The sequence below is a fragment of the Gobio gobio genome (genome assembly GCF_949357685.1).
Source record: "Gobio gobio genome assembly, chromosome: 25".
NCBI lineage: Eukaryota > Metazoa > Chordata > Actinopteri > Cypriniformes > Gobionidae > Gobio > Gobio gobio.
In genome coordinates this window covers 15,016,808-15,043,834 of record NC_137121.1, presented here as the reverse complement: position 1 = coordinate 15,043,834, position 27,027 = coordinate 15,016,808, and the positions used below count along the sequence as shown (strand labels likewise).

The 27,027-nt window shown below is 39.2% G+C and overlaps 2 protein-coding genes across 4 annotated transcripts; both read left to right on the top strand.

The window, feature by feature from the left end:
- The first annotated feature begins 3,474 nt into the window (after positions 1 to 3,474).
- LOC307121892 (regakine-1-like) lies at positions 3,475 to 4,173 on the top strand. The gene is made up of 3 exons (XM_079809673.1): positions 3,475 to 3,598; positions 3,793 to 3,916; positions 4,028 to 4,173. Exons 1-3 carry the CDS (start codon positions 3,535 to 3,537, stop codon positions 4,122 to 4,124), a joined length of 285 nt encoding a protein of 94 aa, XP_079665799.1. The 5' UTR covers positions 3,475 to 3,534; the 3' UTR covers positions 4,125 to 4,173.
- A 2,353-nt stretch (positions 4,174 to 6,526) lies between these two features.
- Positions 6,527 to 9,794, top strand: LOC307121542 (C-C motif chemokine 22-like). 3 transcript variants are annotated; one of them, XM_079809151.1, is made up of 3 exons: positions 6,527 to 6,648; positions 6,843 to 6,966; positions 9,491 to 9,758. In XM_079809151.1, the coding sequence occupies exons 1-3, from the start codon at positions 6,585 to 6,587 to the stop codon at positions 9,720 to 9,722; spliced, it is 420 nt and encodes a 139-aa protein (XP_079665277.1). In that variant the 5' UTR covers positions 6,527 to 6,584; the 3' UTR covers positions 9,723 to 9,758. The 3 variants fall into 3 exon arrangements, with proteins under 3 accessions (XP_079665277.1, XP_079665278.1, XP_079665276.1); XM_079809152.1 differs by lacking the exon at positions 9,491 to 9,758 and adding an exon at positions 7,078 to 7,233; XM_079809150.1 differs by lacking the exons at positions 6,527 to 6,648; positions 6,843 to 6,966 and adding exons at positions 8,923 to 9,057; positions 9,255 to 9,378 and having other exon boundaries at positions 9,491 to 9,794.
- The last annotated feature ends 17,233 nt before the right edge of the window (positions 9,795 to 27,027 follow it).

The following is a 27,027-nucleotide window of genomic DNA, read 5'->3' as shown; positions in this document are numbered from 1 at the left end:
TATAAGCATAGTTAAACGAGCCGTGTTTCCCGAAACCATAGTTCCAACGAACGTTCGCAAACAGCATCGCAAAGTTGATTTGCATACATTTTGTTCTTGCACTGATGTTAAATTTGTAGCCATTTTGCACTTGGGCAGCCAGTTTGAGATATAGGCTATATTTGAGTATTGTGTGTAATGATTCTGACAATTTTTTCCATTGAAATGACTGGGGAAAAGTGTCCCAATAACCCTGAATTCACCCTATACTCTTTGAAATCATAATTACATTGCATTATGAAGCTTGCACCCCAAATATTATAACATTCTTCATGAACAATTATTCAGTTATTTGTAACAATCTCATTGTAAAAAAAGAAGAAGAAAAAGAAACATGGTTTCAATGTAGCCAGCTACTTTTTGATAGTAACTTGTAGTGTAGCTATTTTCAAAAGGATAGCTTGAATGTAACTTAACTACTCAAAGTAGTTTTTACTACAACACTGTTTTTTTTTAGATCAGCCACAGCAAAAAAGAACCACACAACAGACAGAAGAGCAACAGACAGGACAGACAGTTATTTTCCTTTTTCTTCCCTGTAAATGTATGCTGTAGGTTGATGTATAATCAATTTGTTCTATTTAGACAAAACCATGCCTCTACATAGTGCTTTAAAATTGTGTGTGTGTGTGTCTATAGGATACTGTATACAAAGCGTCATATAGATGCATTTTGTCTTAATAGAAATAATTAATTATCAACCTTATCTATCAAAGGCAAAAAAGAAATCAACAACAAAAACCAATACTACCCCATTCAAATGCTGATGCAGAGAGAGTGTTTTCTGTGATGTGTGTGTAGCTATTTTATATATATATATATATATATATATAATTTATTTTATTTTTTGTTGCAATTTTTGCTTTGTTCGCGGCAAAATTTTGGTTGGCCCCACCAAATCTCACTCTAAGTTTTTTTGAAAAGTTGGCAGCTCTGCAACTGTATCATGTTATATATATAAATAAACTCATTTTTACAGCAGTGTGTTAACTGAGTTTCTCTGAGAGGCTGCTCGAGCGGAAACAGTGCGTTAGTTACCGTCAGTTAAATACATTATTATCATTCACTGTCAATCGCCACTTACAGTAATGAATGCAGAATCATTCTTGCATTTGGGTGATTCCCTAGTTATTTTTGTTAATGACGTTTTATCAGGCTACTTGTCCATCGGGCAAGTAAAATTCTCTTTCACTTGCCCCTTCAAAAAATCCACTTGTCCCGGACAAGCGAACAAGCGTTAATGTCGAGCCCTGACATATGCAGCCTAGCTCCATTCTTCGTGAAAGATAAAGATAGAAATGCGCACAGGACACAAAAACCTTGCAAAAATGATATACGATCCGCCTAATCCCGGCCAAATCACAGAGATGCCGATTCGCACGGGACTAATATTATCACAGGACCTCGGTGTTCGGCGAAATATGGTAGGTAATTTGCGGGGGAATTTTTGCTTTACATATTACAGACATGGCCGATTCGCACGGGATTAAGATCACATACATTCTCTGCTATTATTACAAATCACCAGAGGTCCCCACATAATAGGCTACTAATCCCGTGCGAATAGGGATATAGTAATTATAAACTTCAGTGTTTATTTTTGTGCAACATGGACTCAGTGTTTAATTTGTGTGACTTTACCAAAGCATTTGATTTGTAGGCATATGTATCCCTCCAGTTGCGATAGAGGAGTGAGGGGCCCACAGAGGTGAGTATTTGTGTGTATACCTCTTCAGTAGTGGAGGCGTGCGCGCTATATATCACGTCACAGAAGGATGTGCACTGTAATCGGATCAGGTCGTTTACATGGTGGAATTTTTCGTTTGATCGGTTCATGAAAAGGTTTATCCCACCCCTCTCAAACCGATTACAATTTCATTCGGTTTGGGCATTTTTATTCCGATTGAGGTGTTTACATGGAGCATTTTCATTCGGATTGGACTTTTTAACCAATTACAGTGCTCTATGTAAACGCACCTACTGATTCTTCTCGAGCCCTGGCCCATAACGTTACAAGTAGGAGTCTGATCACGAATGAACCAATAACACCTCAAATAAAAGATTATTCAGCCTTTGACAGCGTGCTAAGGTATATTCTGTTACACACGTACACATAATCAATACGATCTGTAACAATACAATACTATCACATAGAAAAAACATGTTTTACTCACATAAGTGTGTGTTGCACCATTCCTTGTTGGATCCAATATAGAAGGCACAGCATTGTTTTTTATTCTCAATATGTCTGCAAATCCAGTCTCGACCTGTATCTTGTTTAGAAACAAGTCCACGGGGAAATGAAGCGAACAAACGCGCAATGTCTTACACACGTGAGCTGGAACCGGCTTGTTTATTGCTCGGTAGCGTGATCCGTTTAGCTCCATAAGTCGGTGGGCGGGACTACAGAAGCAGGCGCATTTATTAATCTGTAGAGGCAGCGTTTGTGACGTCAATGGTCGACATATTCTGAGATCGAGTGTTTTCTGGGCCTGGTGTAAATAAAAGCTTTTCTTTGACTAACAAGGATGTTTTCAGCTCTGAAACTTACAGGATATTCTTATATCATGATGAACTTTTATATATCAAAGACTCAAGGGAAAGTTGATTTCTCAATTCATCACCCCTTTAAGTGTTTTGAACCAACCTTTATTAGACATTAATTGCAGTAAGTTTATTAAGTGTTCCTTAAAAAATAACAATAAATATAATGTCTAATTAAGCTTGGGTTAAAGCACTTAATTAATGACATCTCATTCTTGACATCTCATGACTCATTCTTCTTTTAGTCAGAAAAGGTGAATTATGGTTTTAATCTTAATGTAAATAACATTTTAAAGTGAAATTTTAAACTCCCAAGTAAATCACACCTATTTTTTCTTACTGTCAATACAAGAAAAGCTTCCCCTTTTCTTGTTATCATATTTGCATGTTTTAGTTCTGTGAAGCAGTTTAACTGGTGCTTCTCTATTAGACTATGAAAACTCACTAAACAATAATTCAGTGCTAACTGTGAGTTTAACAATAATGGATTTATAGCTTTAATCAAACTCACCAGTTAATCAGGGTCTTTGGGTTTACTTGTGAGTAAGGGGTCAAGGTTTAGCACTTAATGTTTAGCGATAGCAAAATTCAGATTTGACCATTAATCTTTAGATTTAGTAGCCCTACATTTAATGCTGAGCCAGACCTAAAAAGAGGAAGCCGTGTGTTGTTCTCCTGAAGCACGTTTTCATTGAATCTGATAGAAAAGTACCTTTCACTTTCCTACATGAGCAACAAAGCAGAAAGAGGATGAAGGAAAGGAAGAGCTAAAAACAACTCGCGTCTCACAATGTTGATACTCAGAAATGGATTTAAATGAATGTCTTTATGAGGAATTCCTTTCCTACTATGTATATAAGAAGGAGCTCAGACGTTATTCTGGACACATCAGCTCTGAGATCTTCAAGCTCTACAGATTCTTTCTGCCATTGTGAACAAACATCTTGAAGAATGAGAAGCCTGATGTTTCTGCTGGTCCTGGTTCTCTTCTGCTCTGTGCCGATGACTTCAAGCGGTGAGGACTCTTTGGTTTTTATTTAAGATAAAATGGATTGCTTTCAGATGATTTATGGCAGGTTTAGTTTCATTTGTTGCATTGGGTTATTTCAAAATATAGATATAGCAACTTAGGATCTAATTGAAAACTTATTCTTATTTTCATGGGCATGGAAAAGATTTGTGATGGCCATATTTGTCTTCATATTTCAGCTACTGATGCAATTATTGCAGCAAATTCAAAGTGCTGTGAAGGGTTCACTACTGTGAAGGTTCCTGTGAGACTGGTGAAGTCTTACTACTGGACCAGCAGCACCTGTCCCATACGAGCCATTGTGTGAGTGTCATCTTAGACATTTCATTTTCAAACTGCAAAGTGAACCTGAATGAGACTCTCCATTAAAGAAACACTTTGATCTAAATCTTGTTCTTGTACTTTTCTCCTCAGGTTTCAGATGTTTTCAGGGAAAGAGTTCTGTGTACATCCAGAGACCACCTGGGTGAACGGCCATATTGCTAAAGTGGACAAGAGAACAAGAGTCTAAAACAAGCTACACTGTTTATTTGAACTGTGTATTTTATATTGTATATTGTGCTGATGTGTATATAAAACTATTTTTTTACAGAATAATTTATGTGATTGGATTGTTGTTTTAATAAAATATAAATGAATGTCAATCATCCTGCAGAATTGTTTGTATCCTCTATTGCACATTTTGAATTTTTTATTTAAATTATTTATCTGGTGGATGATCTATATAAATAACATGAATTGTCTAAAACTGACTATACTATCTAAAACAAATCTGTTTAAACAACATATTCTCTTGTAAAATACTTTATATTTGATATTAATAGAATTAACTAAATGAAATATCTTCAGTAAATAGATACACTGTCCTTCCTGGTTCTGTTCTGCAGTCCATTTCGTGGTGAAAGTTTTTAGTCTGATAGGCTTTCAGAGGAAAAATATAATAGAACTATAAGCTAAATGATATATTATGCAACATTTTCTCAAAATATTACAGATAAAATCCTATTAAAAATCTTGTCCACTGTTGCTGAAACCAAAATCTGTATCTGTAAGATCACAAGGGTTACAACTGTAAGATTAAAATTAGCAATGAACTGTTTGCTATATAATTGCATAATAAAACTAAAATCAAGAAAGAAAAAAGTACAGGATGTTTCAGTAACACTTTATAATAAGTATACGCTAATAAAGTACTTACAAATAATTTTCTAACTAGTTTATAGTTCATTCATAGTTAATATATAGTAGTCTCTACATTGTTAATATACTTATAGGCTAAATAATGAGTTCTTCATTGATTGTCACTGTAATGAATTATTATTGTTTAATCAACTCACATGTAAAGAGTTAAATAATGTTTTTAATGCTTTGCTAATTTATTAACTGTAAATAGTTCTCACTTTAGATTAGGTCACTGAAAATGGGAAAATGTCATTAATTAAAGGTGTCATGAACTGGCTTTTTAATATTTTTTTATACTGTTGTCTGAGGTCAACTTATGGCGTTTGCGTGGTTTTTACATTCAAAAACATCATAATGAATAAGTGATAGGCTACTTTCTGCCTTGGTTTTGAGCCTCTCTCAGGACACGCTCGGTTTTGATGGGCGTGCAGCACTGAAGACTTGGAAGTAAACGCCCACAGCTGGATTGGATAGATTTGCATATTTAATGAGCTTCAGCTCCCCTCAGTACAGTAGGCTACAGTACATTGTTTTGAAAGCGTGTGGAGAAACGCTCACAGGGCTCGCAAAATGCCTTTATCAAACAAACACAATGATTCTTCTCGAGCCCTGGCCCATAACGTTACAAGTAGGAGTCTGATCACGAATGAACCAATAACACCTCAAATAAAAGATTCTTCAGCCTTTGACAGCGTGCTAGGGTATGTTCTGTTACACACGCACACATAATCAGACTACAGAAGCAGGCGCACTTATTAATCTGTAGAGGCGGCGCTTCTGCATTCTATGACGTCAATGGTCGACATATTCTGTGATCGAGCGTATTCTGTTCTTCTTTTCAGCTCTGAAATGTATATTCTTATATCATGATGAACTTGTATATACCAAAGGCTCAAGGGTAAGTTGATTTTTCAATTCATCACCCCTTTAACTGTTTTAAACCAACCTTTATTAAACATTAATTGCATTAAGTTTATTAACTGTTCCTTAAAAAATAACAATAAAAATAATGTCTAATGAAACTTGGGTTAAAGCACTTAATTAATGACATTTTCAGAAATATCCAGAGATTCTCATTCTTCTTTTAGTCGGAAAAGGTGAGTTATGGTTTTAATCTTAATGTAAATAACATTTTAAAGTGAAATTTTAAACTCCCAAGTAAATCACACCTATTTTTTTCTTACTGTCAGTACAAGGAAAGCTTCCCCTTTTCTTGTCATTATGTTTGCATGTTTTAGTTCTGTGAAGCAGTTTAACTGGTGCTTCTCTATTAGACTATGAAATCTCACTCAACAATAATTCAGTGCTAAGTTTAACAATAGTGGATTTATAGCTTTAATCAAACTCACCTGAACCAGTTAATCAGGGTCTTTGGGTTTACTTGTGAATAAGGGGTCAAGGTTTAGCACTTAATATTTAGTGATGGCAAAATTTTGACCATTAATCTTTAGATTTAGTAGCCCTACATTTAATGCTGAGCAAGGCCAGAAAAGAGGAAGCCGTGTGTTGTTTTCCTGAAGCACGTTTTCTTTGAATCTGAAAGAAAAGTACCTTCCACTTTCCTACATGAGCAACAAAGTAGAAAAAGGATGAAGGAAAGGAAGAGCTAAAAACAACTCGCGTCTCACAATGTTGATACTCAGAAATGGATCTACATGAATGTCTGTATGAGGAATTTCTCTCCTACTGTGTATAAGAAGGAGCTCAGACGTTATTCTGGACACATCAGCTCTGAGATCTTCAAGCTCTACAGATTCTTTTTTGTCATTGTGAACAAACATCTTGAAGAATGAGAAGCCTGATGTTTCTGCTGGTCCTGGTTCTCTTCTGCTCTGTGCCGATGACTTCAAGCGGTGAGGACTCTTTGGGTTTTATTTAAGATAAAATGGATTGTTTTCAGATATTTTATGGAAGTTTTGGTTTCATTTGTTGCATTGGGTTATTTAAAAATACAGATATAGCAACTTAGGATCTAATTGAAAACATATTCTTCTTTTCATGGGCATGGAATAGATTTGTAATAGGCCTATTTATCTTCATATTTCAGCTCCCAGTGCAATTGATGCAGCAAATTCAAAGTGCTGTGGAGAGTTCATTAATGTGAAGCTTCCTGTGAAACTGGTGAAGTCTTACTACTGGACCAGCAGCACCTGTCCCAGACGAGCCATTGTGTGAGTGTCATCTTAGACATTTAATTTTCAAACTGCAAAGTGAACCTGAATGAGACTCTCCTTTAAAGAAACACTTTGATCTAAATCTTGTTCTTGTACTTTTCTCCTCAGGTTTCAGATGTTTTCAGGGAAAGAGTTCTGTTTACATCCAGAGACCACCTGGGTGAACGGCCATATTGCTAAAGTGGACAAGAGAACTAAAAGAGTCTAAAACAAGCTACACTGTTTATTTGAACTGTGCATTTTATATTGTATATTCTGCTGTGTATATAAAACTATTTTTTTTACAGAATAATTTATATGATTGGATTGTTGTAGTTTTAATAAAATATAAATGAAAATGTCAATCATCCTGAAGAATTGTTTGTATCCTCTATTGCACACATTTTGCATTCTTTATTTAAATTATTTATCTGGTGGATGATGTATATAAATAACATGAATTGTCTAAAACTGACTATACTATCTAAAACAAATCTGTTTAAACAACACATTTCCCTTGTAAGTACTAAAATACTATATTTGATATTAATAGAATTAACATAATGAAATATCTTCAGTAAATAGATACACTGTGTCCTTCCTGGTTCTGTTCTGCAGTACATTTTCTGTTCAAAGTCTTTAGCCTGATAGGCTTTCAGAGGAAAAATATAATAGAACTATAAGCTAAATGATATATTATGCAACATTTTCTCAAAATATTACAGATAATAAAACCATACAAAAAATCGTGTCCACTGTTGCTGAAACCAAAATCTGTATCTGTAAGATCACAAGAGTTACAACTGTAAGATTAAAATTAGCAATGAACTGTTTGCTATATAATTGCATAATAAAACTAAAATCAAGAAATAAAAAAGTACAGGATGTTGCAGTAACATTTATAATAAGTATACGGTAATAAAGTACTTACAAATCATGTTCAAACTAGTTTATTGTTAATTCATTGTTAATATATTGTAGTCTCTACATTGTTAATATACTAATAGGCTAAATAATGAGTTCTTCACTGATTGTCACTGTAATTAACACAATTATTATTGTTTAAGTAGCTCATATGTAAAGAGTTAGATCATGTTTTTATGCTTTGATAATTTATTAACTGTAAATAGTTCTCACTTTAGATTAGGTCACTGAAAATGGGAAAATGTCATTAATTAAGTGCTTTAAACCAATCTTTATTACGCATTAATTGCATTAAGTTTATTAAGTGTTCCTTAAAAAAATAACAATAAAAATAATGTCTAATGAAGCTTGGGTTAAAGCACTTAATTAATGACATTTTCAGAAATATCCAGAGATTCTCCTTATTCTTTTAGTCAGAAAAGGTGAATTATCGTTTTAATCTTCATGTAAATAACATTTTAAGGTGAAATTTTAAACTCCCAAGTAAATCACACCTTTTTTTTTCTGTCAGTACAAGAAACGCTTCCCCTTTTCTTGACATCATATTTGCATGTTTTAGTTCTGTGAAACAGGTTAACTGGTGCTTCTCTATTGGACTGAACTCACTAAACAATAATTCAGTGCTAACTGTGAGTTTAACAACAGTGGATTTATAGCTTTAATCAAACACACCTGAACCAGTTAATCAGGGTCTTTGGGTTTACTTGTTGTGAGTAAGGGGTCAAGGTTTAGCATTTAATATTTAGTGATAGCAAAATTCAGATTTGACCATTAATCTTTAGATTTAGTAGCCCTACATTTAAAGCTGAGCCAGACCTAAAAAGAGGAAGCCGTGTGTTGTTCTCCTGAAGCACGTTTTCATTGAATCTGATAGAAAAGTACCTTTCACTTTCTTACATGAGCAACAAAGCAGAAAAAGGATGAAGGAAAGGAAGAGCTAAAAACAACTCGTGTCTCACAATGTTGATACTCAGAAATGGATTTACATGAATGTCTTTTTGAGGAATTCCTCTCTTACTATGTATATAAGAAGGAGCTCAGACGTTATTCTGGACACATCAGCTCTGAGATCTTCAAGCTCTACAGATTCTTTCTGCCATTGTGAACAAACATCTTGAAGAATGAGAAGCCTGATGTTTCTGCTGGTCCTGGTTCTCTTCTACTCTGTGCCGATGACTTCAAGCGGTGAGGACTCTTTGGTTTTTATTTAAGATAAAATGGATTGCTTTCAGATGATTTATGGCAGGTTTAGTTTCATTTGTTGCATTGGGTGATTTAAAAATACAGATATAGCAACTTAGGATCTATTTGAAAACATATTCTTATTTTTTGCACGGGCATGGAAAAGATTTGTGATGGCCTTATTTGTCTTCATATTTCAGCTCCCGATGCAATTAATGCAGCACATAAAAAGTGCTGTGAAGAGTTCATTAATGTGAAGCTTCCTGTGAAACTGGTGAAGTCTTTCTACTGGACCAGCAGCTTCTGTCCCATACGAGCCATTGTGTGAGTGTCATCTTAGACATTTAATTTTCAAACTGCAAAGTGAACCTGAATGAGACTCTCCTTTAAAGAAACACTTTGATCTAAATCTTGTTCTTGTACTTTTCTCCCTCAGGTTTCAGATGTTTTCAGGGAAAGAGTTCTGTGTACATCCAGAGACCACCTGGGTGAACGGCCATGTTGCTAAAGTGGACAAAAGAACAACATCTGCTGCCACGACATTATCGACAACAACAACATCAACAACAACTGCTGCAACAACAAAAACAGCTTCTGCTGCAACAACTGCTACTACAGCAAAGACTCAGAGCCCCACAGTCTCAAGAAACTCCACTGTTCCCATTTGAACTCTGCATTTCATATTGCATATCTGATCTATGTGACTGGAGCTTTTTAATAAAATGTAAATTATTATAATGTAGTGATGTTTTTTTTAAGTAATCTTTTTATCTAAATGGTATTTATTTTCATTTAAATTGAATAGTAAAAGTAGATGGGTAAATCTAGTAAATCTAGTAAATAAATATAAAAAATCTAGTAAATACTATAAATATTTGATATAACACAACTTTGTTTTTGAAATTCATTTTGCATCGATAAGGTCAGCTTCATCATGTGTATACTTGTAACGCAACTGCTCCGAGAGACACAGGTAGAGGATCCAAACACAGCTTTATTGAAAGGGTAATCCACAATCATAGTCAAGAGTTCAGGCAAGGTCAAAACTCAGGCAGGCAGGCAGGCAGTCCAAACAAACAAACAAACACAACAAAGCAGGGAACACGGGCAAATAATAATCCAGAAACAGGCAAGAAATCCGAAATCCAAAAACCAAAAGCTGAGCTTAGAAAGGCCTAAGCCAGTTTTTTTTCTTGAAATCATTAGAAATTCACAAGGTCATAGTAGAATAATATGGAAAACTATTGATAAATTGATTGGAAAAGAAAAGTCAGTATGTGGGAATATTTGTCTCAATATAGAGGGAAAAATTATTGAGGATTCTTTTGCAAAAGCATCAAATTTTAATGATAATTTTTTAAACAATGTTCAAAAAATGGCTCATAATTTTCACATTGCTCATCTCCCTCTCACAATCAGTGACAAATCTGATTTTAATCTTAGCTTAATCACTAAAACTAAAGTTGAGAAGATTATTACTGTGCTAAACAATAGCAAATCAAAAGATATTTATGGACTTGATACTTCTTTTCTTAAACAATATAAGGACATCTTTTCTGATCCGTTGACAATAATGATTAATCAATCGATTAGTGAGGGTGTTTTTCCACCAGCCTTAAAATCTGCGATTGTCACTCCAATATTTAAGTCTGGGAACAAACAAGACATGAACACTTATCGTCCAATAAGCATCCTCCCAGCTGCGTCAAAACTACTCGAGAAGACGGTGGCAGAGCAACTGACCACCCACTTTGAGTCACAAGCTCTTTTAAATCCAATGCAATTTGGTTTCAGACGAAAATATTCAACAGACTCCGCCTGTTGTTACTGCGTGGAAACTATCAGGGCATATGTGGATTGGGGAAGGGTGGTGGGAGCAGTCTTCCTTGATCTGCGTAAAGCTTTTGATACTGTCAATCATCAGATACTTTACAGTAAATTAAATCAATATAGTCTCTCTGAGCACACCCAAAATTGGATAAGATCTTATTTGAGCGACCGACATCAGTGTGTACAAGTGAATAATATCCAATCTGCGTTCAGAGCCACTTCGATGGGGGGTGCCGCAAGGGTCTATTTTGGGACCCTTGCTTTTTAGTATCTATATAAATGACCTCCCTGCAGTGTGTTTGGACGTTGACATAATCATGTACGCTGATGACACGGTTATCTTCACTTCTGGGGAAAACGAGCTGGAGGTTGCTGACAAATTATCAAAAGAGATGCAAAAAGTTGCACAATGGTTACATACGTCTTGTTTGACTTTAAACGTTGAAAAAACAGTCTCAATGTTTTTTTCAAATAGACGTAAATTACAAGTAACTAAGGAAATTCGAGTAAATGGACAAACAGTTAAAAATGTAAATGAAGCAAAATATTTAGGTCTAATAATTGATTCGAACCTTGGTTTTAAAAGTCATAAAAAATCTTAGTAACAAATTGAAATTTATTTTGATGGACTATAAACATATTAGAAATTCATTAACTACGGATGCCTCAAATATATATCTCAACACTATGATTGTTCCACATCTTCTATTGCATGTCCAGTTGGTCTCAGGCATGTAAAACATTGTTAAAATTACTTGAATCATTGTATAAAAGGGCCATAAAAATACATGATAAGAAGCCTCGTCAGTACCATCACTGTAAAGTACAAAGTAAATATAACATCTTGAGTTTTGAAAATCTTATTAAATATAATCAAATTTCTGCTTTATTTAAAATTATCCATAACACTGTTGCTCCCCCATTGAGAAAATTTGTCACATTAAATTCGGAGAGAATTTCTAGAACCACACGGTCGACAGTCAGAGGAGAGTGCAGAGTTCCAAAATGTAGAACCACATATGGTCAACAATCGTTCTTTTATAAAGCAGCGAATCTTTGGAATATTCTTCCAAATGAAATTATTTAGTGCACAAACTATAGTACATTTACACGCCTGACCAAACAGTGGTTATTATTGAAGCAAACTTGTACGCACTAAATTGACTATTATATGAATTATGTATATTCTGAGTGAGTGAGTGAGTGAGTGAGTGAGTGAGTGAGTGAGTGAGTGAGTGAGTGAGTGAGTGAGTGATAGATTCCTGAAGTGGAGTGTGTTTTTATGATGTGAGTGAAGTATGATTTTATGTATTATTCTGTATATGTTTTATGAACTTCTGTACATAGGGCCTATAACATCTACCTGTCCAGGGACTGCGGGTGGAAATTAGCATTTTTTGCTATAACCTGGCACATGACATCTCTTCTTTTTTAGACTAATGTTTTTTCTGTGCATTGTCCCTGATCAAATAAATAAATTCAAATTCAAATTAAATTCAAAATTCAAAAGACATGAAACCTTATCAATTTAAGATTGAACATTGGTCTGGGGAGTCTGCTCTGTATTTTCTACTGCACACGTGAGCATAAACATGCATAAATTAAATAACTCACGCAATTGGATAGTCCTTCAACCAATCAGACCACAAGAGGAGTGATAAATGAGCATAATTCAAATGACTCTGTACGCAATTGGATGGTCCTTCAACCCGTAAAAGTGTAACAGAAGCAGTAGAAATGAATGTACAGGTTTCCAGACTGAGTTGCCAGGCGAAATCAAATCGCTGGCAGATCAGGCTGGGTTTACCCAGTCTACATGAAACTGGGAAGAAAGCTTAGAATTGCATGTGTTACACTAGACAAGACTTAGCAATGAGTGACAGAATAGACCAGGCTTTCATAGGGTGAACTAACAAGGTAAATGAAACACAGGTGAATGCAATCAGGAATCATGTGTCCGGGCAGTGAGTATTGTGGGTAATGTACTGTAATGTACTGTAAGTCTGTGGTGATATGGAAATAGTCTGAGGTGGAGTGCCCTCTGGTGGATTGCACGGGCACTCTCACTGGTGATTGTGACAATACTGGGGATGTTAGCGATTAATCAATGATCGATTAATTGTCGATAATACATTTAATTGATAAAACTTACAGATCGCCGATTAAACATGTCATGTTCAACCGCTGCTCAACCGTTGTGTTATGTTTGGGACCATTATAGTCATCATGAATATAAGTGTGCGTGAGCATTCACAGCCTTTTGTTTTGTTCAAATGTTTTGGGCGGATCTGACAGTTCAGTGTTATTTTGTGTAGGCCTATATGTATCTGATTTATCTCATATAGGCCTAGGATGCATTTGGTTAAGAATTAGAGTAGTAGTAAAGCTTAAACAGCAATGCACAACTAATATGATTGGGACTGTCATATTCCATAACATTATAAAGAGAACAATATTTTAATAAAACATTGTGAATTGTTTGGGTTTAGTTGGCAGTAAAAGCACGTCCACAACATGAGCCATTCTGAATAGCACGTAACTTAATTCAAGTTCACTTGTGCATTTGCATCATTTTGTGCAGATTTTTTAAATATTATGTTTAATTTGTATATATCTGATTAATCTCATATAGGATGCGTTTCGTTGAGTTAAATAACCCGCTAGCAAGGGCTTCATTTTCCCGGTGTTCATTCAGCGCACGCAGCTCAAACAGCAATGCACGACTAACAATAACTATGATTGGGACTGTCATATTACATAACATTAAAGGGATAGTTCACCCAAAAATGAAAATTCTGTCATCATTTACTCACCCTCATGATGTTCCAAACCTGTATGGGTTTCTTTGTTCTGCTGAACACAAAGGAAGATATTTTGAAGAATGTTTGTAACCAAGCTGAGAGAGCAACCATTGACTACCATATTTTTTCCCTACTATGGTAGTCAATAGTTGCTCTCTCTGCTTGGTTACAAACATTCTTCAAAATATCTTCCTTTGTGTTCAGCAGAACAAAGAAACCCATACGAAGACCGTGAGGGTTTAGGATGCCATTTGGGACAGGAGCTAAGGCAAGGGGGCGCTCGCGAGCACCCTTCTGAGATCTAAAATGACAAATGGGACACTCTGCGGTCTCATGGACTTAACGGATACGAGCACGCAGTGGCCATTGTAAGTCCACAAGATCGAAAGTGCACATGAAGTGTGCCATTTAGGACAGGGCCTAAGATCGTTTCTCAAAACCAAGCATGCTAACTTCGGACTTGCGTCCTTGGTAGTTCAGACTTGCCAAGTTTGACTCAGGAGAACGAACTCCCGAGGACGGGAGGGCACAAGCCTGGTGATTCTGCTAACGGAACAGCAGCGTTCTTGATAGCGAGACTCAGCTCGCTCTGGGTACTCCGGTTATCAATATGTATATTTTAGGCTGTACATTTTTTTTTGTATATTTACATATTTACAAAAAAAACGAAATATGTCGTAAAACACCCCTCTGCCTCTTTTCATTAATAACCACACAAATGTGGTTCAGGCAATGCATAGCCTACATTGATTATCTTCACTGCATGTATATTTATAACAAAATGAAATATATAAATATATGTTTTAATGATCAATAATAGCCATTATAAAAGTATACATCAGATCCAGCGACAAAACGCCAGAAGGACTAGCCGAGGTAAAGCTGCTGTTGCCGGGGTTAATGAACGCTGAGCGCCCGGTGATCGCCTGGATCTCATCACTCTGAAAACGTCAGATCAAGGTTTCAAATAGGCACTATCTTTATAAATAAACCACAGATTTTAGCTTTAAAGGTCCCATGGCATGGCATTTTTCTATTATTTTATAGTGTTTTCTGAGGTGTACTTATATTATTAGTATGATTTTTACATCATAAAATGTCATAATTTAGAAATAAAAGGCATTTTTTCTATACTGCTGTTTTCCCTGTGGCTGAATGCCCTGCTTCAAGAGGCGTGTCTGCTGTGAGACTTCAGTAAAAACGCCCACTGTTGTGATTGGCTGACATCTTTGCATTTTAAATGAGCGGAGGGGGCGTGGTTTAACGAGGCACGAGCAGGCACGAGTCTGCCAGAGAGACGGATGGACCTGTGTTCACTTCTCATCAGTTCTCTCAGCATGTCTCAGTTCAGGGTGAACTGTTGTAGTTACTAGCATATACTTCAGGTTATTAGTTTATTTCTAGTCGGAGGGGCTGTCACTCATGTCAGAAAGTTAGTAACTTTAGTAAATTATGGATCAGCGCTGACTCGAGACGCGAACCGTTTAGAACGATTCAGTCCGATTTGGTGAACTGGTTCCGTTCACTAAAAAGAACCGATTCAAAAGAATGATTCGTTCGCGAACCGGACATCACGGAGACGAAGCGATTGCTAACAAAGTTATTTATAGTAACTACTGAGTTATGAGAGCACTGTCAGTCAGCGCGAGTTTATTGTGTTTGTATCTGAGAGTTCTGAATAAACACGAGTCCCAGTCACACCGAGTCCTCTTCATCATTATTCTACCAACTTTGTAACACATGCAATGTACCATTACAGCGAGATGAACGAGTTAGTAAGTGTTGAGTACAGCATTATTTCTAGATATGTTCCAATCATATGAATAGCGTCATTGACGCGCATTGAGTAACGTTACACAGCGCAAACAAAGACACAACAGCTGTAATCGAATGTAATCCAGTTTATTGTGGGGAAAGCTGGCTAGCCTAGCCGGATACCCTCACGCTTACCCTCCTTCTGCTTAATCTCACGCCGCGTTTGGTGCCTCCGCTGTGGGCCAGATGCAGTACTGGGGGTCGGGGATGTTGGAGGCCGAGCTTCGGCGTGTGTGAAGTTTATCTCTAAAGATGTGGCTGCTGATGTTAAACAGAAAAGACTGTATGCACATTTTAGAACAGATAGACGCGACAAGGACGTACAAAAACACTGACTCACAAGATAGAAAACACAAAAACACTGTTCTGTCGGGAGAGAGAGAAGCCGCTGCGTGTCCACAAATAATAAATAATAAGCTACACATAAGAAATCAATGATCACAGATCAGAAGGAACTGAAGAAAGACTTCTGTTTTCATTTGTACATCCAAACACTGAGAAACTGCCAGTGTTCACTCGTTCACAAGTAACGTTAATGATCTCGAGTGTTTGCATGGGCGTGCCAGATTCTCTGGGCGGGGGAAAGGGAGGAAACCGTTCCTGCTTGGACGTCAAACCAGGAGACTTCAGGATTGGCTCGTCTGGCCTGTCATTTTCTCAAAGGCAGAGAAAGACAGCCAGAACTCGGTTTTACACCGATCAACATTTCTATCCACTTGGGGACAATATTCAGGCTAGGGGAACTCATATTAACGTTGAAATACCTCATAAAATGAAAATTTCATGCCATGGGACCTTTAAAAAAGTACATTCTCGACTGAAAAAGTCTTAAAACTACATTTCGTGACACAATAACAGTAGTATTTTTAAATTACGCTGGTTTTCTCATCTGCTATTGATAGTTACCTCTCGATGCATCCTCGATAAAAGGGGCGGATCAAGGACACATCCGGGGATTTTAACTGTACTTGGCTTGAATTGAACTTTGAATTAGGGTGCGTCTCAGTCAGCTCCCTAGTTCAGTAGTCAGGGCACTGATCAGGGAGTCAGCCAGTTGATTGATTCCATGATCAGTGCCCTGACTACTGAACTACACTCTAAAAAAAAAAGGTTCTATATGGCACCAAAAATGGTTCTTGGCTCATAATCATAGGGGAACCTTTTTTAGTGCTATATAGCACCAATTTTGGTGCTTCAGTGGTTCTTCAGTGGTTCTTCAGAGGTGCTATAACACACAGTCAAAGAACCGGTGAAGAACCGCTGAAGAACCACTGAAGCACCAAAATTGATGCTATATAGCACTAAAAAAGGTTCCCCTATGATTACGAGCCAAGAACCATTTTTGGTGCCATATAGAACCTTTTTTTTTTAGAGTGTAGGGAGCTGATTGAGACACACCCTTGGAACAGAACTTGGGTAGCGACTAATGACGTTTCACAAGTCCATAAGTACAGACAAGAATGCATATTGAGTAACGGACTACACTCTAAAAAAAAAAGGTTCTATATGGCACCAAAAATGGTTCTTGGCTCGTAATCATAGGGGAACCTTTTTTAGTGCTATATAGCATCAATTTTGGTGCTTCAGTGGTTCTTCAGCGGTTCTTCAGAGGTTCTTCACCGGTTCTTCACCAGTTCTTTGACAAAGGTGCTATATAGCACCTCTGAAGAACTGCTGAAGAACCACTGAAGCACCGAAATTGGTGCTATATAGTACTAAAAAAGGTTCCCCTATGATTAAGAGCTTTTTTTTAGAGTGTATAGTACCTTAGTCAAAGAACCAGTGAAGAACCTCTGAAGAACCGCTGAAGAACCACTGAAGCACCAAAATTGGTGCTATATAGCACTAAAAAAGTTTCCCCTATGATTACGAGCCAAGAACCATTTTTGGTGCCATATAGAACCTTTTTTTTTGAGTGTAGGTGAGGGGAGGAGTGAAAAAAGTGCAGGCAAGATGGACAGTTCTCTCTTCTCGTTGAGAATCAGACACCTGCGAGATCAAGGGCGCTTTTATATGGAAAAAAATAGGATGAACAAGACACCGAAAGTTTTGGTTGTTAGCCGCGTGCAGGTGGGGAGGAGCTGGAAACGAAGACGTGAAGTCGGACACTTTCTGATTCCTGTAGTGACGCTCACGCTGGGTTTGCTTTGCATACTTTATCTCAGCTGAAATGAAATAAATGCAATATTTGTCAAATACACAGATGTTTCAGAGAAATTTTCATTCAATACTTTATGTACTGCATACTACAGCATCTGTTTGTTTAAGAATAAAGTTCAACATAAGCCTATACTATCAATGAAGTGAGGTCTATGTTTTTTTATCAGTTTTATTTTGATAAACATGACACAAAAATACATCGCGACTACATGAAAAGAGGTTTTACAGTTACTTTTTTTTATTTGTGAGCATTAGTGGCACTGAAGGTTTTAGAATACACACGAAAAACACTTGGGGTTACTTGACTGTAACCCTGTTCCCTGATAAAGCGGAACGAGATGCTGCATAAGCTGATGCAAATGGGAAATGTCTTTGACATAACCAGCTGTGAAAATAGTGTGAAAACACGTCAATGAAATTGACCCGGAGGTATTTATAGCCTCGGCCGGTGACGTCATAGGCGCACCTGCTGCACGAGGCTATAAATAGATGAGCTTCCGCTGGAGCAAACCAGATCTTCTTTGTTTGAAGACCAGTCCTGAAGCATCATCAGCACGGCCTAGCAATGCAGCATCTCGTTCCGCTTTATCAGGGAACAGGGTTACAGTCAAGTAACCCCAAGTGTTCCCTTTCAAAAGCTACACTCAATGCTGCATAAGCTTATGCAAATGGGAACGAGAATACCCACGCCGCCGTGCTTGATGGTGCCTGGACCCCTTACGGTTGTGTAGGTGTGCACAAGAACGCAAGAAGCCTCAGGCATTAGCCTGTGATGTCGACTCAAGGACATGAGAGCCCAGAGTGGCATGAGCATCCAAGCTATAAAGTCTTAAGAATGTGTGCGGAGAGGACCAACCTGCCGCATCACAAACACTTTGTAAGGGAGCACCCCTTGCTAACGCAGTAGAAGAGGCGACTCCCCTGGTGGAGTGAGCCCTTAATCCTATAGGCGAAGCTTGACCGCGCACCTCATAGGCAAGAGCAGTAGCATCCCTGACCCAATGTGACATTGTTTGATGGTGGCAGAACCTCTGTTACGGCCCCCATGGCAAACAAACAGTTGCTCTGACTTACGCCACTGGCTAGTGCGGTGGACGTAGGCCTGAAGAGCATGGACTGGACACAGTCTATGAAGTTTCTCCTGATCCGGCGTTGTGAACGGCAGAGGGCAGAAGGTTTCAAGAGTGACAGGATGTACAGTCGACAAAGGAACCTTAGGCAGGTAGTCAGGGTGGGGATGCAAAATCACTTTCACCAAACCTGGGGCAAAGTCTAAGCAGGATGGCGATATTGACAGAGCCTGCATGTCCCCAATTCTTTTCAGAGAAGTTATAGCCATAAGAAAAACCATCTTTAGAGTCAGAAGTTCGTCATACGCTGATTCTAGAGGTTCAAAGGGGGTCTCAACCAGACCCTCGAGGGCTAAAACTAAGTCCCATGAAGGGATCTTGGCTCTTAATGGAGGCCACAACTGCCTGGCACAACAAAGTGAGCAGGCAGAAGATGCCTCCCAAGCGGCACCCCATCCACCAGGGCGTGGCAAGCCAAAAGAGCGGCCACATGAACCCTGAGAGTGGAGGGGCAAGCTAATGTTTCAAAGGGGGTCTCAACCAGACCCTCGAAGACTAAAGCTAAGTCCCATGAAGGGATCTTGGTTCTAACAGGTGGCCTCAACCGCCTACCCCACGAATGAAGCGAGCGAGTAGAGGATGTCTCCCGAGCGGCACCCCATCCACCAAGGCGTGGCAAGCCGAAAGAGCGGCCACATGAACCCTGAGAGTGGAGGGGCAGGTGCCTGATGACAACTTTTCTTGCAGAAAATCCAGAACTGAAGTTACCTGGCAGTTGACTGAATCTACATTGTGTCGTACACCACCTTTCAAAGACACCCCATTTATTAGCATAAACTTCCGAGTGGAGGAAGCTCTAGCACTTGGTCTCAATAACTGCAGGCGAAAGCCCCGTGTCCCTCAGTTGGTGCCCTTCAGGGGCCAAACATGAAGGTTCCACAGGTCGGGCCTGGAATGGAATATCGTGCTCTCTGCCTGAGACAGAAGGTCCCTCCTCGCCGGAATCGCCCAAGGCGAGCCGTTGAGGAGAGACACTATCTCCGAGAACCAAACCCTGTTCGACCAACGCAGCGCTATTGATAAGAAGCAAGACCCTTGTTGGCGAACCCCGGCTAGAACTCCCAGGAGCAGAGCGACTGGAAGGAGGGCATACAGACACATTTTGGGCCATGTATGAACCATCACACCCAGACCCAGCGGGGCTGGGTGACAGAGAGAAGCAGGGACATTGCGCTGTCTGAGAAGAGGCGAAGAGGTCCACTCCCTGTGGTCAGCTCTGTAAAATCTGATCCAGATCTGCTTGACTACTTCTGGGTGGAGTTTCCACCCCCCCATCTGTAACTCTATCTGGACAGTAAATCTGCTCCTGCCCTTGAATGTACACTGCTCGAGTGACAGGAACTTGTTCTGAGCCCAGAGAAAAATCTGTCTCGCTATTCTGATAGCGTGAGCACAGACCCCCCTGGTGATTATATACAAGATATTTAGCTGTACTGTCCACCCGCACTAGGACATGACAGCCCCTCAATTGGGGGAGAAAGTATTTCAGGGCCAGAAATACAGCCGTCAACTCGAGGCAGTTGATGTGCCAACTGAGTTGATGACCCTCCCATTCCCGTTGGGCTGGACGACCACTTAAGGCCGCACCCCAGCCCGTCAGGGAAGCGTCCGTCGTTAGCAACTTGCGACGACAAGGTACGCCTAGAGTGGGACCCAAGGCAAAAACCGGGGTCTGAACCACATAGTTAGTGTACGAAGCCACATGGCGCGCCACTTTATTTGCCTGAGGATTGGCCCTAAGTCCTCTGGCTTTGAGCCACAACTGAAACGGTCTTATGTGCAACAACCCCAAAGGGAAACCCGTGGATGCTGATGCCATTAGACCTAACACTCTGGTGCTGATGATCAGTAAGATCTTGGTCTAGCCTGACTTTGCTCAGGGAATACTGAATGGTCTTGATTCAAGCGGGAAACCATTGTGCCCACCTTGTGACAAAAAACCGAACAAACCCTAGATAAGTCGTTCTCTGGGCAGGAGAAAGAACACTTTTCTTGGTGTTGAGTCTCAACCCTAGAGAAACTAGATGAGCCAACACACTGTGTTGAAGCACCATCTCATGTGATTGTGCTAATTTTAGCAATCGCCTTTGTAATTCAAAATTTGAATGTCCCGGAATCCCAATGGAGCCAGTAATACATCCATACATTTTGTTTATGTGCGGTTACAAGGCTAGCCAAATGGAAGACCCGAAATTGGTAAGCTTTTGCCCCCAAGAGCGAACCTCAGGAACTTCCTGTGTTGTGGCAGACTTTATATGCGAATACATGCGTCCTTCGGATCAATCGTGCCGAATCCAATCACAATGTTGAATATGCGACACGACCGCCTTCACTGTAACATCTTGACCTTGAGTACTTTAACTGCTTCACGGTTTAAGACTCGAAGATCTGAGATTAGACACCCCCCCCACCCTACTGGGGACCAGGAAGTAACTGCTGTCACTTGTGACAGTACGAACGCCAACTCCGCCTTCACGGAAGTGGAGACCACGCCGTTCAAACAAGGAGGATGACAAATAAATTAGTTTACTAATTTTTACTGTGCTTAACACCAATGCAGAAACGCCTGGCAGAAGTTAACACGCTGCCTGAGACTCTGAGAGTGACAATTTTAACACTTCCTGTTGAGGGGATGTTAGACGTTCTATGTCCTGGATGATAGCAGGATTTAAACACTGAACGTCTAACATTTCACTGGAAACCACTGCCCCCCCGATACACCAGAGGCGGCGGGGATGGAGTAGTTTTGAGGATAACGGGGTGGGGCGAGCAAATGTTTGACACGCCCTGTCCCGTGGGGGCAGACTGGGCACCAGACCACCGGACTTCTTATATTGATGACAGTCCCGAGGTCTGCCCTGGGAGGTTGTTGAGGATGACGAGCCGGTCTCCAATCTTTACGAGGGAGAGCGCGACTCGCCACACTCTGCTTATTACCCCCCTAAATCTTGAAGGACTGAAGAGAGGTTGTGTGGCTGATAGCCCCTCCCCTTGAGTGCATTGAGGAAGAAACTGAGTGAACACTTCATGTTTCTTCCACTCCTTTAAATCTGGCCACTACAGAGTTAACTGAGTCACCAAATGAACCACTCAAATCCTTCAGAAGGTCAGCCTGATATGCTTGCAAGACAGCCATAGTGTGCAGCGCAGCACCAGCCTGTCCCTTTATATTTATTATTCTTATATAAATCATATACAATATATATTGATATAAAATAATATATTATATATATATATATATATATATATATATATATATATATATATATATATATATATATATATATATATATATATATATATATTCCATATAAAATAATATACAATATATAATTCATATATATAAGCTTTGCCCATGACAGCCGATGTTTATTTTCTACATGGCTTTATGGGGAGGTATGTCTCTTTAATGAAAATGCAGACCCAGGCGAGAGATAGCTCGTGGGCGTCTCCCACCTGGGGTATTCTCACATATCCACGCGATTTCGCACCCATGATAGTCGAAAATGTCGACGTCAAGGGTACAAAAACACGTGAAGTAAATGTTTTTTTTTCTAGACAGAAACCTCAAGCTCACTGCGTTCGGGGATCTCTCATTCACGGTACCAGACAAACTGCCCTGGCCACCGCGCGAACAACCACCTCGATAAATTCCTCGTATGGATTCACCATCATGTGAGGAACGATCGCAGGTGGCTGCTCGAGGTCCGCGGACCCAGAGATTCATCATCATTCCCCGCGCGAGCCGAAGAAACGCTGGAGCGCGCTTCGGGATCACGCGGGGAAACATGCATTTGTTGAGCGAGCAAGCGAAAGGGACGGACCCGTCTCTTGCTCGTCAACAAACCCATTCGAGAGCTCCGAAAACTGGTGCGGACTGAAAGTAGCCCAGACGAGCATAAAGCATTCTAACTGTAAAGGCTTGCAATGCTCGCACTCGTCTGACTCAATGCAGCAACCGCATGCTCTTCCCCAAACACACACAGCAATACACGTGTGCATCCAGTTCTGTTTTTTGAAAGAGAACATGGATGTACAGCGTTTTACTCTGCTGACTCGTTTCCAACTGATCAGATTTAACTAGAACTCTTTCCACTTATGTTTCTTTGTAACAGAGATGAGAAAGAGAGAGAAATCTGCACACTGCCATGTTGAAAACTAACTCCTAACAAAGATCTCGAGTTGAGTCTTGAAAGAGAGAGAGAATTTTTTTTTTTTTCAGAGACTTAACACAGAGTTGGTCTGAAAACAAAAAGACCTGGTTTGCTCCAGCGGAAGCTCATCTATTTATAGCCTCGTGCAGCAGGTGCGCCTATGACGTCACCGGCCGAGGCTATAAATACCTCCGGGTCAATTTCATTGACGTGTTTTCACACTATTTTCACAGCTGGTTATGTCAAAGACATTTCCCATTTGCATAAGCTTATGCAGCATTGAGTGTAGCTTTTGAAAGGGAACACGTGATCGCTGTCATGAGGTGAATCCGGCCAATCGTGGAAAAGTTGTGTCGTCATCAGTGCTCGTGCAGTCGCTCTGGAGAAGCTGCTCAGAATGAACCAGCTGCTCTCGAATCACTCTCGCGGTACTTTGTTGACATACGTCACAGTCACCTGGCATTGGCGCTGTCTCAAGTCAGACACATTTCTAACTGGCATGGACTGCTTTAAGTCAGCCGCCGATCGGTCTGCACAGTGCTGTATAAAGTCAAACAAGCCTTGTGTCAAACACACCAGGCAGTCATATGCAAAAGTTGTTGCCCATGTGAGTTGTTGCCCATTACAGATCCTACAATATCAAAACAAGCTGTTTTTGGGGCTTGATTAAAGGTCCCATGGCATGAAATTTTCATTTTATGAGGTATTTCAACATTAATATGAGTTCCCCTAGCCTGAATATTGTCCCCAAGTGGATAGACATGTTGATCGGTGTAAAACCGAGTTCTGGCTGTCTTTCTCTGCCTTTGAGAAAATGACAGGCCCGACTAGCCAATCCTGAAGTCTCCTGGTTTGACGTCCAAGCAGGAACAAGTACCCCAGAGTGCAGTATGGACGATGGGGCGGGGCGACACGTTGGGGCGGGGTGACACGTGTCGCCCCGCCCACCTCAATGTTTATTGGATTCTGATTAAGATGAGCTTATTGGTGTAGAGAAGTATGACGCCATGGGCAGCCTTGGAATGCGGAAGTAGAGAACAGACGAATAAACTTGTATACATTTTGCGTTTTTCGTCATTGTTGCGTTTCCACAATTCCGTGGAAGTAGAAATAGAAAGAGCGGTGGTCATTACTCTGTTTTTTTGTAAGTTAGCGACACAGTAATATAATGCCAAGTATGGATATGTACATGTACCTTAAATATATATAGCAAACTATGACACGGCAAGTCTCTGAACACCACAATAGTAGTAACCACATAAAAAAATATTGTAAACTATTGTAACCACAGATTAACAATGGTTTTGCTACAAAAACTAGTTTAACTTTCTTTGGCTCCACAAATAGTAATTAATGCACCAAAAAACATTATTTTACTATAATAAAATCATGGTTATTTTTTAAAGGGAGAATCTCTTTATTCTCTTAAGAGCTTTAAAAAAAAAGACAGGAGGACTCTCATTTTCTTTATTACTGCACTTTACTGAAAATCTCAATCCTGAATTTACATAGTAAATGTATAAATCAATATATTTAAACCCCTTTGAAAAAAAAATCTAAAATCATTGGTTACTGAAATATGGCACAGAATTTTCAAAAGCAAATGAAGAATTGATTCGTTAAATTTTAATACATAGCAAATGTTAGCATCAAATATAAGAACAGCAGAATGGAATCTATACAAAAGAAAGAACCAGAGAGATTGAAATGACTAAAACTGTAAAAATGTGATACATGTTTGCCATAGCTTTTCATTATTCCCCTTCTGCATAAGTTATCGATTCAACACATCAATGTGTTTCCTGCTGCAAAAAAACAGTCCTGGGAGCAAAATCCTGTGCAAACATCTTCCGAGTAGAAGCCCAGCAGTTCACCTCGTCTACCTCTTCCCCTATACCCTGGTGGATAGGACTTGAAAAGGGCTCTGCAGTCCAAGCATTCCCTGATGCTGTACATCTCTCTGAACTCTTTGCGGTAGTCCTGAGAGAAACATTTCCAGTTGACCACACCTTAAAGTGTAAAGAAAAAATACAGGAGAGATAAATAAAGATTTTGAGTTTAAATGCATCATACCACAGAAAATCTGAATATATGTTCCTTGTACAAGGGAGGGGAAAAAAACATACTGTCTAGCCAGGCAAAGTGTGCAGCTTTCCGAAAAACTTCATCTGTGACCACATCCCTAAACCTCCTGCATACCAGTGAAAGGGTCAAATATGCAGAATCACCAGTTGTTAAAATAACTTCCTTGAGGACGTTGGAAAGGATTTCCAGGGGAAGCTGTTGAAACAAAAACATAAATGTTAACTTGTATATAAAAGTTGTTGAAAAAAAAAAAAACATTGACTAAAGACAACCTTGGTCCAGACAAACCTGATATATTGTTGTCACAACAGCAAGATCTGAAAAAAAAAAAAAAAAAAAAAAAAGAGATTAATTTTCTTTTATAATAATCATATAATTAACACACATTAGCTACTTTCCCACTGTCAGGCCAGTGTGAGCAAGGGCTTTCAACAGACCAGGCGGAGTTAAGAGCTTTGGACCTGTAGCACAGAGACCAAAATCACTGCATTTTCATCATCAGGTCAGCGAGATCGCAAAACAAACATTTGGGGCAGTTTGATTGCATAAAGTGCCCCATTATGCTTTTTTTAAAGTGTTCTCATTTAGTTTTGGAGGTCTCCTACAACAGGTTTACATGCAAAGGTCAAAAAAAGTGTTTCATTTTCTCATAATATAACGACTCAAATGACTCTATGGATGAATCAGTCTCTCTCCCTCATTTTCATGAGCTTACTTTGGTCTGATTTGGTCAGATAGCCCAGTCTGTTGTGAATGGTCTACCGCGTACAACGCATATTTCGGAAATAAACGCCTATTACCATAATGGAACTCCAGCTCAATCAGGAGGCTTCTTAAAAGATCAGCTATTGTACACTGTACAGACAGTAAGGATGATGTTGATTTTATATCAATTCCAGCGAGAGTCCGAATCGATGACGAAACATCAGAAGAACTAATTTTTTTTTCAAGCCCCAGTTGGCCCGCATTGGACCAAGTTATTAGGAGGCCCAGAAACCCCTGGCCCTGAGGAAGCCCGAATGAGGAACGAGCAAGGCCTGGAAGTGACAGTGAAGGCGTGTCGCTTTGGGCCAAACAGTGGAAACGCTGCTATTGGATGACCAACAGAATCCTTGTACATCCCTTCCATTGCATATCTGACAATTATGTAGCTATAACATTTAGAAAAAAAGAAAAAAAAAACCTAGACTAAAAAAAGAACACTCAATTCATAATTATTAGTGCACAAATAAATAACCTGCTTTGTCGGACTGTCCCTGTAGACATTGGCTTTTGTTTGGTGAACCTCCTCCCCTCAGTGGTTGAGCGCTAAAAGAACAAATGACAAGAGGTAGATTGGTGGATATAGTAAAGAGTATTGTTTAATGTAGGACCATGCAAACAGCTACACACATTTGCAGAGTGAAGTTGTCCAGTATAAGAGCACACCACCACCTCCTGATCAGGGGCATGTCATTCTGAAAAACAAAATAAATATATACAATCATCATTGTAAGAGCCACTTAAGGACTAGTTCATCTGAAATAATAATTTAGTTTAAAAACAGTACAAAAATATATATATATATATATTTCATGAAAATTCATAAGAAATGTATTGGTTTAAAATGCATAATTTAGTAATGTTTAGATCTGATAACATTTCAGTATTTTGAGCTTCCAGTCAGATAGCACTACGTCATAGCATTGGATGTATAGTTCGTTTTTTAGTTTGAAGTTAGAGACGTTGGAAGCAACACAGTTTTTTGACCGTGCGTACCATGTCTATGTACAATTTAATTTTTTTGGAAGTAAACATTTAAAAAGAAGACTTTGTTTTGCTCGTGTTTCAAATACTGGTTGCAGTTAGACTGGCTTCAAAATGTGGTACAGAAGAATTAAAAGCAACTAACGTTAGGTGCCACAACATTAGTCAAAAAACTCGCTAATACGAAGCTACGCTGGATTACCTGGATAACGAAGAGGACGTGGCTAGATTGTTGCTGGTTGAGGAAGCAGC

What these genes read in the sequence shown, in the direction of transcription:
- LOC307121542 (XM_079809150.1), top strand. Translation starts at nt 8,994, where the DNA reads ATGAGAAGCCTGATGTTTCTGCTGGTCCTGGTTCTCTTCTACTCTGTG. An exon ending in TGTGCCGATGACTTCAAGCG is followed by an intron (nt 9,058 to 9,254) that starts GTGAGGACTCTT and finishes TTCATATTTCAG; the next exon opens with CTCCCGATGCAATTAATGCA. An exon ending in TGTCCCATACGAGCCATTGT is followed by an intron (nt 9,379 to 9,490) that starts GTGAGTGTCATC and finishes TTTCTCCCTCAG; the next exon opens with GTTTCAGATGTTTTCAGGGA.
- LOC307121892 (XM_079809673.1), top strand. Translation starts at nt 3,535, where the DNA reads ATGAGAAGCCTGATGTTTCTGCTGGTCCTGGTTCTCTTCTGCTCTGTG. An exon ending in TGTGCCGATGACTTCAAGCG is followed by an intron (nt 3,599 to 3,792) that starts GTGAGGACTCTT and finishes TTCATATTTCAG; the next exon opens with CTACTGATGCAATTATTGCA. An exon ending in TGTCCCATACGAGCCATTGT is followed by an intron (nt 3,917 to 4,027) that starts GTGAGTGTCATC and finishes TTTTCTCCTCAG; the next exon opens with GTTTCAGATGTTTTCAGGGA.